At 59.7% G+C, this 11,315-nt stretch overlaps 3 protein-coding genes across 8 annotated transcripts in view; 2 read left to right on the forward strand and 1 right to left on the reverse strand.

Annotated features, from left to right (window-relative positions):
* Window positions 1-100: 100 nt before the first annotated feature.
* On the forward strand, window positions 101-3,531 carry VEGFB (vascular endothelial growth factor B). The gene is made up of 7 exons (XM_011993588.1): window positions 101-163; window positions 366-408; window positions 728-924; window positions 1,346-1,419; window positions 1,933-1,968; window positions 2,267-2,401; window positions 3,093-3,531. The coding sequence occupies exons 1-7, from the start codon at window positions 101-103 to the stop codon at window positions 3,112-3,114; spliced, it is 570 nt and encodes a 189-aa protein (XP_011848978.1). The 3' UTR covers window positions 3,115-3,531.
* Window positions 3,532-5,704: 2,173 nt separating this feature from the next.
* On the forward strand, window positions 5,705-8,881 carry FKBP2 (FK506 binding protein 2, 13kDa). 6 transcript variants are annotated; one of them, XM_011993473.1, is made up of 6 exons: window positions 5,705-5,894; window positions 7,146-7,320; window positions 7,950-8,062; window positions 8,202-8,248; window positions 8,586-8,621; window positions 8,713-8,878. In XM_011993473.1, exons 2-6 carry the CDS (start codon window positions 7,150-7,152, stop codon window positions 8,772-8,774), a joined length of 429 nt encoding a protein of 142 aa, XP_011848863.1. In that variant the 5' UTR covers window positions 5,705-5,894; window positions 7,146-7,149; the 3' UTR covers window positions 8,775-8,878. The 6 variants fall into 6 exon arrangements, with proteins under 6 accessions (XP_011848863.1, XP_011848864.1, XP_011848865.1 ...); XM_011993474.1 differs by having other exon boundaries at window positions 5,872-6,975; window positions 8,713-8,881; XM_011993475.1 differs by having other exon boundaries at window positions 5,890-6,000.
* Window positions 8,882-9,217: 336 nt separating this feature from the next.
* PPP1R14B (protein phosphatase 1, regulatory (inhibitor) subunit 14B) overlaps window positions 9,218-11,315 on the reverse strand; it is an 8,173-nt gene continuing 6,075 nt past the window's right edge. The window contains exons 3-6 of the mRNA XM_011993589.1: window positions 11,117-11,312; window positions 9,924-10,007; window positions 9,650-9,682; window positions 9,218-9,561 (exon numbers count right to left, since the gene is read on the reverse strand). Coding sequence (XP_011848979.1) covers window positions 9,493-9,561; window positions 9,650-9,682; window positions 9,924-10,007; window positions 11,117-11,312 — 382 coding nt within the window. The 3' untranslated portion in view covers window positions 9,218-9,492. The remainder of the gene's footprint in view (window positions 9,562-9,649; window positions 9,683-9,923; window positions 10,008-11,116; window positions 11,313-11,315) is intronic.

The raw sequence follows: 11,315 nt of genomic DNA on the forward strand, positions 1-11,315 counted from the left end.
TCCTCCGCCCCACCCCGTCCCCTGGGCACCGCCGGGGGCGGGGCTCCCTCAGTGCTCGCAGGACCTGCTTCGGTGCCCACTGTGCGCGCTCCTGATCTGCATGCAGCCCCCAGACATGCTCGGTTCTGCGGCCTGGAGATTTGACGAGGCCGCCGGAGCACCTGTTGTGTTTTGGGCCAGGGCAGGTCCGGGGTGGCCAGGAAAGGACAGGTAAAGCTAGAGCAGTGGCCACAGGAACAGAGCAATCTGGAAAGATGTCAGAGAGGTGGTGAAGCCTCCTGATGCAAGGGCAAAGCCCCAGGGATGGCGACAGGGAAAGACCCTCCTAAAGTGTACCTTGGGTACAGGTCTTTTCTCTCCCACAGGCCCCTGTCTCCCAGCCTGATGCTCCTGGCCACCAGAAGAAAGGTAATACTCATAAAAACTCGGCACTAGCCAGCACTGAGAGGGTTTGTCATCGGCCCTGATTCCAGGTGCCTGGTGTCCATCATCTTGTATAACTTCCCTAGAATATGCAAACTGTTATTCTACCCATTTCACAGAGGAGGAAATTGAGGCAGCGGGGTTACTGGGATCTGGATAAACAGGGCAGGGGAAGACAGGTTGTGAGGGCAGAGTGGGGAGGGCTACTGGAGGGTGGCTGTGACTTGGGGACTGGGGGGGACAGCTGCTGGGAGCAGCTGCAGGAAAAACAGTGAGGACTTAACCCCTACCGGTCTGCTCCCAGTGGTGTCATGGATAGATGTGTATACTCGCGCTACCTGCCAGCCCCGGGAGGTGGTGGTGCCCCTGACTGTGGAGCTCATGGGCACCGTGGCCAAACAGCTGGTGCCCAGCTGCGTGACCGTGCAGCGTTGTGGTGGCTGCTGCCCTGATGATGGCCTGGAGTGTGTGCCCACTGGGCAGCACCAAGTCCGGATGCAGGTACTGGGCATATGGGGCAGTGGGCAGGGGATGCAGGCACTGGGCAGGTGGGGCAGCGGGCAGGGGATGCAGGCACTGGGCAGGTGGGGCAGCGGGCAGGGGATGCAGGCACTGGGCAGGTGGGGCAGCGGGCAGGGGATGCAGGCACTGGGTAGGTGGGGCAGCGGGCAGGGGATGCAGGCACTGGGCAGGTGGGGCAGCGGGCAGGGGATGCAGGCACTGGGCAGGTGGGGCAGTGGGCAGGGTGGATGCTGGCTGGCTCTGGGGCTGGGGCAGCCTGGAGACTGAGGCACAGGAGGTAGGGTTGGGGGGAGGGCTGGTGGCCAGCCTCCTGGCTGTTGGGTGAGCTTTTCTCCCTCCAGCCTTAGAGCATCCCCTTTCTCTCTCTCCCTCACTGTCCCCCCTGTTCTTCTGAGCACAGATCCTCATGATCCGGTACCCGAGCAGTCAGCTGGGGGAGATGTCCCTGGAAGAACACAGCCAGTGTGAATGCAGGTGCCAGCCAGGCCCAAATTCTGAGCTTACAGAGGCCAGGCTGGGGGGGTGCTGGGTATGGTGGTCCACAGAACTGGGGACCAGGTTCCTAAGAGTAGAGCCAAGGGTAGGCCTTGGATCTGGGGCAACAAAGTAGGATGCTTGGGTCAGTGGCTCACACCTATAATCCCAGCACTTTGGGAGGCCCAGGTGGGCAGATCATCTGAGGTAAGGAGTTCAAGACCAGCCTGGCCAAGATGGTGAAACCCCATCTCTACTAAAAAAAAAAAAAACAAAAAACAAAAATTAGCTGGGTGTGGTGGCGGATGCCTGTAATCCGAGCTACTTGGGAGGCTGAGACAGAAGAATAGCTTGAACCCAGGAGGCGGAGGTTGCAGTGAGCTAAGACCATGCCACTGCACTCCAGCCTGGGCAACAATAGGGAAACTCAGTCTCAAAAAGACAGAGAGAGAGTAGGATGCTGGGATTTCCTGATCTTCCTCCTCTTTGTGTCTATCTCTCTTAATTTTTCAGACCTAAAAAAAAGGACAGTGCTGTGAAGCCGGACAGGTGAGTCTTTTGGACTCCAGCTGAGTGGGGGCAGGGGGAGTACAAGTGAGTCCGGAAGCTGTTGCCCCTCTTTCTCCTCCCACCTGTCCCCCGCTTTCCCTTTTCCTCTGCTCCCCAAGCCTGTGTTCTCTGTCCCGACCCCAGCTCCAGGGAAGACTCTTCCTTCCCACCCCAGACATGTCGCTTCTCCTCCCTAGGGCTGCCACTCCCCACCACCGTCCCCAGCCCCGCTCTGTTCCGGGCTGGGACTCTGCCCCCGGAGCACCCTCCCCAGCTGACATCACCCATCCCACTCCAGCCCCAGGACCCTCTGCCCACGCTGCACCCAGCGCCACCAGCGCCCTGACCCCCGGACCTGCCGCTGCCGCTGTCGACGCCGCAGCTTCCTCCGTTGCCAAGGGCGGGGCTTAGAGCTCAACCCAGACACCTGCAGGTGAGGTGTCTGTAGGGTGGTGTTTGTTTGGGAAGGCACCAAGGTCCTGTCCTGGAGCAGGTCCAGGGTGAGCCTGCCAGTAGGAGGAGGGCCAGGGAAGGGGAAACTGTTGAATGTGTTGAACAAATATTTACCAAGCAGCTGCTGGCACCTGGAGCTATGTAAGCAAGTCCAACATTCTAACTCAGGAGTCAGATACAGGAGGGACGATGCCAGCAGAGGATGTCAAGGGCTGTGGTGAGGGGCACCTGGCCTCATCTTTCAGAGGTCAGAGATCTCTTGGAGGAGGTGACATCTGCCTGGGGTAGAAATGTGGGACATAGCTTTTCCAGCTTGCAGTTCGGGCCTTCCCAGAAGCCCCTGTGGTAGACATCTCCCTACCTGTGGGCTTCGAGAGGACATAGTGGAACCCTCGTACAACCTTATCTGATGTATTTCTCACCACCTCTCTCCTGCAGTGAGGCCATGGGGTGACATCATATGGGCCAGGCCAGTGGGGGCTCCCGAGGAGTGTCAGGAGGGGATGGCCTTCACAGAAGGTTCATCCTTCCCCCTGCAGCCTCCAGTGCCCAGGGCCGAGTGGTGCGGCAGGATGCTCAGGTTGTGATCTTAGTGGGCCCGAGGCACACGTGAGTCCAGGGCTGGGGCTGCGCTCCAGCCAGCATGAACAGATCACTTCCTCCCTCCTCAGGTGCCGGAAGCTGCGAAGGTGACACATGCCTTTTCAGACTCAGCGGGGTGACTTGCCTCATAGGCTATATCCCAGTGCGGGGACAAAGAGGAGCCTGGTAAAAAACAGCCAAGCCCCCAAGACCTCAGCCCAGGCAGAAGCTGCTCCAGGACCTGGGCCTCTCAGAGGGTTCTTCTGCCATCCCTTGTCTCCCTGAGGCCATCATCAAACAGGACAGAGTTGGAAGAGGAGACTGGGAAGCAGCAAGAGGGGTCATATACCAGCTCAGGGGAGAATGGGGTACTGTCTCAGTTTCTAACCACTCTGTGCAAGTAAGCATCTTACAACTGGCTCTTCCTCCCCTCACTAAGAAGACCCAAATCTCTGCATAATAGGATTTGGGCTTTGGTACAAGAACTGTGATCCCCCAACCCTGATAAAAGAGATGGAAGGAGCTGTCCCTGCCTGTGTCACTGTTTGTCACTGTCTAGGCTGGCTGGTTTGGGCATGAATGTTTACATCACTAAATCTAAAGCTTGTCTTGCTCCCTCGTCGTGCAGATGGAAGAAATGAGGACTAAGGCTCCACAGCAGATCCCAGGCAGGGCCAGAATTATGTATTCATCACTTTCATGTTATTGCCAGGCATGGGAGTCAGGGAGAGCCCAGTCAACAGCCTGCCCTCCTCCTCTTCACCGGGGTTCTTTTCTGGAAGGAGACGACCTTCTGTGGCCAAAGAGCCTGGGGTAGGACCCAGATCTGCTGAGTGACCTTGCTTGTCACTACCCCTGCCTCTCTGAGCAGCAGTTTCCACATGTGCACATAGAGGGAACAGAAGATTGCTATGGTTGGCATCCTCGGGTCTCAGAGAAGTTTGAGACTATCTTTACATAACAGAAAAAAAACACTTGTTCTTCCTGCCAGGCAGCCCTTTCAGCATCTGCTGCTTTTTGTTCCCTGCAGCTTGAATCTAAAGCCCCGGTACCTGCCCTGTCTTAACTTCACTCCCATTTCCCTGAAAGGGAAGCACCAAAGGTCTGGGGCTGGTGGGCCTGGTTTGGGCGGCAGGCTCCCCTCAAACCAACCCACACAGTTTTTTTTCTTTCCTTTTTTTTTTTTTTTTTTTTTTTTTTTTTTTTTTTTTTGACAGAGTCTCACTCTGTCGCCCAGGCTGGAGTGCAATGGTGCGATCTCCGCTCACTGCAACCTCCACCTCCTGGGTTCAAGCGATTCTCTTGCCTCAGTCTCCCAAGTAGTTGGGATTACAGGCGCCCACCACCACGCCCAGCTAATTTTTGTATTTTTAGTAGAGATGGGTTTCACCATGTGGGCCAGGCTGGTCTGGAACTCCTGACCTCAGGTGATCCACCTGCCTCAGCCTCCCAAAGTGCTGAGATTAAAGGTGTGAGCCACCACGCCCGCCCAACCCACACAGTTTTCTCCACCCTCACCTCCCTCGCACCCTGCAGCTCCCTTCACTAGTTGCTGCCTGAGATTCTCCTGACTTGTCTATCCCAGCCCAAGCCCAGCCCCCACCCTTCTCCCTGCAGCCTCCAGTGCCCAGGGCTGAGTGGTTTGGGGTGGATGAAAGGCCAACCTTGGGCACCAGTGCTTTGCCTGCTGAGGCAGGACATTCGGGGCAGAGTTAACTCAATTGGGCAGCCACCGGGACGGGGCGGGCAGCCACCCTAATGGAGGCTTTCTCTGAGGTGTTGGGTCAGAGCATGTGGGTATGATTTTAGTGGGCCTAAAGCAGGAGTGGGTTGAACCAGCAGACAATTCCTGACAGCGATTACTACTTTCAAATCATTTTCTCAGTCATGATGTCACTAGACATGCCATAGGTCAATTAGCATGAGGCAGAGGAGGGTTAGGGCTCCAAAGAGCTACCACCTCCAGAGCCCAGTCAGCCCCACCAGACAGGCACAATGCTTCACATGCACCTCCTCACTTCCTCCTTAATTCTGAGGTCAGCATCATGATTATCTTCCTTTTACAATTGAGGAAATAGGCTCAGAAAGGCTAATTGGCCGGGGGATTTGACCTCAAATCGGCTGTCTCCCTAACCTTCAACCTAGGTTTAGCTGCCTCTCAACCGCAGGTTCATTACTTCAGTTGACAGATGTTTGGTGGCTGCTGGGGCGCCTGAAAATAAGTCTGGTGGGGGAACAGGCCCAGCCAGATCATTCCAGTCATGAGTCACAGCCCAGGTGCACAGGTAGAGGTAAGCCTGGCTCCTGGGAGAGAGATGTGCGTGGGAGCATTGGCTGGAAGCCTGGGCTTGGCACTGAACATCATCTCGGTCCTGCAGGGATCCCGTGGGCTGGGTGTCATCAAGCCCGTGTTACACGCCTGTGTTGGATGACAAATTCCACCAAGCACACAGCCGACCCGTAATTCAAACCTGAGGGTCACTGTGAAGCCCAGGCTCTTTCCACAGCGACTGAGGGCTGTGGGCTATGATGAGGCCTGGGAAAACAGGAGTGCTGTGGGAGAGGCTGGAGGCGACTTGAAATGGCGCCTCAAGACCCCCTCCGGGAACCCACGCCGGCCTGACCTTACTATCACCTCGGCCGGAAGTGCCTCCGGCCTTTTCGGAAGTCACTTTCACCTAACCTTACAGACTACCGCTCCGCCGGAAGTGGCGCAGCAGCGCCGTCGTGGGGGCGGGGCTAGGGAAAGACCCGCGCCAGCGGGCGTGTGGCCGCGGGTTTCGCACGGCCCAATGAGGGAGGGCGGCGTGGCCCGGCCTGGTAGCGACAAGGACGCGCCTGCGCAGAGGCGGTAGCACCACCGGGGTTGACTCCGGGGGCGCGGCGAGGAGGTGAGCGGGGGCCACAGCCCGGGCTGGGGGGAGCCGGGGTGCAAGAGGGCAGGCTGGATCAGGCCGGGCAGGAGCGGACCGGGCTCCGAGTGTCAACGAGAGCTAGGTGACTAGGAAATTGGGGGTGGGGGCCGGAGCTGTCCGGAGATGCCGCAGGGGGAGGGTTCTCACGCCGCACGGGGCGGAGCCCTGGGACTCGGGGCGGGACGTGGAACCGGGACGGGTGGGACCTCCGAGCTGGTGCCAGTGGAAGGCGGAGCCCGGCGGCAGGGGGCGGAGCTAGGAAGGTCGGGGGACGGAGCCTGGCTCTTGAAGGAGGAGCTGGAGGAGGTGAAAGGCGGAGCCTCAGGGTCGGAAGCAGAGGGGGACGGAGCGCAGGCGCTGGGGGCGGGGCTTCAGCCGGTGAGTGGCGTGGCTACGGCTCCGGAAAAAGGGTCTAGTTCTGTCGAAGGCGGGGCTGCAGGCCCGGGGGCGGCACCGCGTCCTTCGAAGGGCGGTGCCAAGGAGTCAAGGGAGGAGCCTGGCCCGAGTAATGGCCCCGGGCGTCCTCGCGGGGGTGGTCTCCGTGGTGGCCGGGCTTGGGGACGCGGTAGGCCGAGAACTCCACCGGGAGAGGTGGTGTGGGTGGAGCGGGCCCGGCGGCCAGAAGACACAGGGCCAGTCTGGGTGCCCCGGAGACCCCCAAGGGCTCAGAGTTGGGGCGGCGCCTCGGGCGGAGGCACAGGACCAGGCTGGGGGGTATCTCCCGAGGACCCGGGCTCCTCGGAGCCACCCAGCGGGGATGTGTGGGTGCCTCGGGGCCGGCCCCCGGCAGCGGCCGCAGAGGTGTGGGTGTGCTGGGCCGGGGGCAGCTGGGTGTGGCGTGAGTGGGACCGCCCAGTCGGGGCAACTGCAGTGCAGCCAGATAGGGTCTGGACTTTACGCAAAGGGACAGGCGGGAACTGAAGAGCGGAGGTGGGGACCGGGAGGGAGGGAAGGTATGGGGGTGAGCAAAGGGGCGGGGCCCTGGCTGCTGTGGCCTCCCCTGACCCCCTCCCCCCGCTGCTGGGGTCCTCGGCCAAGCCCCCTTCTCACTGGACTGGTAAGTGTGGCCCCGGAGCCCGGGGGAGAGGGCGGTGACCCGGGACAAAGGGGATTCCCCGGGGCAAGCAAGATGCAGTGGTGGTGGAACCCTCCTGTTACCTACCCGTGTTCCATATTCTCCCTGCCCTCCCCCACGTTCAGTCGGTCGGTCGGGGTCTGTGCCCACAGAAACATGAGGCTGAGCTGGGTCCGGGTCCTGACAGTACTGTCCATCTGCCTGAGCGCCGTGGCCACGGCCACGGGGACCGAGGGCAAAAGGAAGCTGCAGATCGGGGTCAAGAAGCGGGTGGACCACTGTCCCATCAAATCGCGTAAAGGGGATGTCCTGCACATGCACTACACGGTGAGTGGGATGGGCGGGCCTTTTGGAAGTGGATGGGGCTTCCGAGGACCAGAAAGTGCTTGGGAGTCTGGTTCTCCATCAGCCAGGTAGATGACCTTGGACAAGTCCCCTCTCCCCTCTAAGCCAGTTTCCATGGTTCTGCCTTGCCCTTGCCTACTGCCCAGGTGGGCACCAGCAGGCAGTGACAGTATACTGTGAGCTGCCCAAGGCTCTGTCCTCTTAAAACACTATGACCAGCCAGGCACAGTGGCTCACCCCAGTAATCTCAGCACTTTGGGAGGCCAAGGCACGTGATCACCTGAGGTCAGGAATTTGAGACCAGCTTGGCCTCATGATGAAATTTTCTCTACTGAAAATACAAAATTAGCCGGGGGTGGTGGCAGGTGCCTATAATCCCAGCTACTTCGGAGGCTGAGGTGGGAGAATTGGTTGAACCCAGGAGGCAGAGGCTGCAGTGAGGCAAGATCATGCCACTGTACTCCAGCCATGGCAACAGAGACTCCATCTCAAAAAACAAAAAGGACTGACCACCAGTGCTGTGGGGGCCAGCTTGATGGGGAAAGCAGCTGAGGGAGGGGGACGTCTGGGGTGGTCCCCTCTTCCTCACTGGCCTTCTCCTGGTCCCACAGGGGAAGCTGGAAGATGGGACAGAGTTTGACAGCAGCCTGCCCCAGAACCAGCCCTTTGTCTTCTCCCTTGGCACAGGCCAGGTCATCAAGGGCTGGGACCAGGGGCTGCTGGGGTGAGTCATGGGGGAATGGGCTTGGGAGCGGGGGCATGCATGGCCACTGCCCAGGAGGTAAGCTGTGGGAGGCAAGCCCCAAGAATACAAGACAGAGGCCCTGGGTGCTGCCATGGGCTGAGCATGTGTCTTCCTGCAGGATGTGTGAGGGGGAGAAGCGCAAGCTGGTGATCCCGTCTGAGCTGGGTAAGAGGCCCCTCCTGAGGGTGCAGAGCAGGTTGCGGTGTGTGACTGGGAAGGGTGAAAGCTGCTTCAGCCTTTCATTGGTCTTCACCATATCCATTCATTACAATACACGCCTTCTCCAAGTTTGGCTGTCTAGCAGTGAGTACAGGGCAAGATCCTTGAAGCACTCAGCTGTAGCAGCCCAACTCTGCCCTTGCCAGGCCTTTGGCACCCCCTTCCCATCTCCATTACCCTTCATTTCTGGCCTTCTTGCTGAGAGGGGCAGAACACCTTCCCTTTGCCGAAGCTGGAAGGGAGCTTGGCCGTCACTGACTGTTTCTTTGTGCATCTTCAACAGGGTATGGAGAGCGGGGAGCTCCCCCAAAGATTCCAGGTAGTAAACCTTTTGACGCCCCCCATCACCTGCAGCCAGCCCACCTCCCTGTGGCCCTGGTTGGCCTTTTGACTCCCCTTCTCCCCTACAGGTGGTGCAACCCTGGTGTTCGAGGTGGAGCTGCTCAAAATCGAGCGACGATCTGAGCTGTAACCAGACTGGGGAGGGGTAGGGGGAGAGGCCCCCATCAGGGACCAGACTGTTCCAAAAACAAAACAAAACAAAACAAAAAAAAACAAAAAAACTTAAAAGCCCAAGGAGTAAGCCTGTGTGTGTTTGTGGGCCCTTAGAAACTCAGAGACCTCAGCTCTGGCATACCCCACCACCTTCTCTTTTCCTGACTGTGGAGCCTTGGGGATCTAGGCTCAATGGACATGGTGGCCCTTGCCCAGAGAAAAAGGAGTGTTCCTGCCTGCCAGCAGCAATAGCACTGCTCCCCACAGCTCCCCAGCCACTTCCAGCTCCTGGTCTGGGAGCCAGCACTGGGCTATCATCATAGCTACATGGCTCTCAGGAAGGCCTGTGGTCACCTGGGGAGAAGCTGAGCTGGCAGAAGTCACAGAGCAGGGTGCCCCCTAAGAGACCAGCCGAGCCTGTTAGCTGCACCAAAGGCATCTCCTAGCTTTATTAACGGGCCCGCGCTGCAGAGTCAATATAAAAACACAAAAAGTCCCATCAGTTTAATAACAATAAAAAACCCCAAAAGTGGAAAACTGAGGGGGCAGGGGAAGAGACCCCTGGGCCAGGGGCACGAGGAGCCCTGCTTATGGCACCAGGCCTGGCTGCAGGGTTCGCCGGTGTTGCTGTTGCTACGAGTTCGGGGGGCAGCGATTGTTCTGTGGGAGCCACCGTTCGCCTGGGTCGGGGACCCTCACTTCTTCTGGGGTGTGCTCAGCTTCTGCATGCCCCGGATCTTGTCCAGCAGGCCAGAGATGAAGGCCTGGGTGGGAGGATAAACATTAAGGAGACCAAACCCCTAGACGACAGGAGCCAGGCTCCCCTCCCCCCCCCCCGGGGAAATCTCTTACCTCTGTGGGTTTGTAACAGTCAACCAGCAGCTCCTAGCAGGGGATAGGGGAGGAGGGATAAGTGAGTCCTCTGGAGTGGGGGCCTGGAGCTCACCTTTACCGACTTCCAAGGGACTGGGGCCACCCTGAGGCACAGGAGATGCCACAACCACCTCACAGCTGGGCATTGGCCCCATTCCGCTGAGGCAGGAGCTGAGGCTTGAGGGCCTGGCTCCACAGCCTCACTTTCCCAGGGCAGTGCCTCAGGCAACCCGCTGCCCCTCAGCCCCCTCACCTTGACCCTGGCAGCCCGGGCATCATCACTCTCCATGTCCAGGAGCTCATCCACATCAATCTCCAGTTCTGGGATCTCCTCTTCCTGGGGTGGGGGTGGGGGAGGAGGGAGAGACATGAGCCTGAGTTGGAGAGAGGGGTTGAGGCCCCTGCCTACCTCTGAGGAACCCGGCCCTCTGCCCAGCAGACACAACGGCAGCTGCTCTGAGGAGGAAAACAGATCAGGCCCGTGCCAAGGCAAACTGCCCAAAGCAGAGTGGGGGGGGAGCTTCCTGTCCCTGCCAGTGGGCACCGGGGGTGCCAGACAAGGCCAGACAGCCAGGGCTGGGGACCTTGGGCTGGGAATCCAGCAGATGTTTCTCCCCAACATCCGGGCCCCCCATCTCACCAGAGCACCGGTGGGTGCAGCTGTCCCAGCTTATCATGCCCCCCTCCCCTCCCCCAAACACCTGTCACAGCTCCCCGGGAGTGAGGAGGAAGTGAAGGCTGAGGGGTCACTGGGAAGGACCCAGGCCTGGCAAAGAGGAAACAAAGAGCCCATGCTTTGGTGAGGGAGGGGTGCCCACCACCCTGCCCCACCCTCCGCAGGAAGCCCCTATCCTGTTTGTAGTCAGCTGCATTCCAGGGCTGGGCTAGGGTAGGCAGGCAGCACCAGGCAAGCCCACTCCTCCACCCTGCCCCCCGGGGCCTGAGTCACCGTCTGAACAACCAGGGAGTCATGGGGGTGGAGAAGCAGAGCCCAGAAAGCGGGCTAGCCTGCACGCACGCCAAGATGGAGCTCCAGGCTAGCCCACAGAACAGCCCAGCCCCAGTCGCCTACCAGACCAGCCCCGTGTAACCACAGTCTAAGCCAGTGGGCACCAGGCGGTGAGACCTCCTGCCGCTGCCAGCCCAGACTAGCCCCCTTGCCTCTTGCTCAAGGCCCAGGCCACCCCTTGAGGCTTCTGGAGGACACTAAGCTGGACGCGGGGAGTGGCATAATGGGGGCCAGGGTCCGAGGCAGCGGAGAAGATAGAAGTGACTTAGGTCAGGGAAGAAAGAGTATATATTGGGGGCAGGGAGTGCAGAGGGGAGGGGAGCGCGCAGGGAAGCAGAGCGCCTTTTGACTCCGGTGACAGGCAAGCTCATAGTGGGGCTCCCAGGCGGACCGGCTCGAGACCGATTTTGGGGTGTCGGCGCGGGGTGGGAACACACCTGGCAGTCGTAGAGGCGCGTAAGCTGCTCCAGGATCCACTCCTCTAGGTTGAGGCGCTTCCGTAGTTCCTTGCGGTCATACTTGACGGTGACCTTCCCTTGGCGCCTCACTGGGCCCTCATCGTCCGCGCCACCCGGGCCCTCTCCTGCGGCCCCGGGGGGGCTCTGAAAGTAGACGCGTGGTCCTGGGCCGCCACTG

This window comes from Mandrillus leucophaeus, unplaced genomic scaffold, assembly GCF_000951045.1.
Source record: "Mandrillus leucophaeus isolate KB7577 unplaced genomic scaffold, Mleu.le_1.0 Scaffold43, whole genome shotgun sequence".
Lineage (NCBI taxonomy): Eukaryota > Metazoa > Chordata > Mammalia > Primates > Cercopithecidae > Mandrillus > Mandrillus leucophaeus.

Bases quoted from the DNA above. Each gene is read 5' to 3' on its own strand.
- VEGFB (XM_011993588.1), top strand. From the start codon at position 101: ATGCAGCCCCCAGACATGCTCGGTTCTGCGGCCTGGAGATTTGACGAG. The intron at 409-727 runs GTAATACTCATA...GTCTGCTCCCAG, and splicing joins TCCTGGCCACCAGAAGAAAG to TGGTGTCATGGATAGATGTG. The intron at 1,420-1,932 runs GTGCCAGCCAGG...TTAATTTTTCAG, and splicing joins CACAGCCAGTGTGAATGCAG to ACCTAAAAAAAAGGACAGTG.
- FKBP2 (XM_011993472.1), top strand. From the start codon at position 7,048: ATGCAGTGGTGGTGGAACCCTCCTGTTACCTACCCGTGTTCCATATTC. The intron at 7,321-7,949 runs GTGAGTGGGATG...CTGGTCCCACAG, and splicing joins TCCTGCACATGCACTACACG to GGGAAGCTGGAAGATGGGAC. The intron at 8,249-8,712 runs GTAAGAGGCCCC...TCTCCCCTACAG, and splicing joins GGTGATCCCGTCTGAGCTGG to GTGGTGCAACCCTGGTGTTC.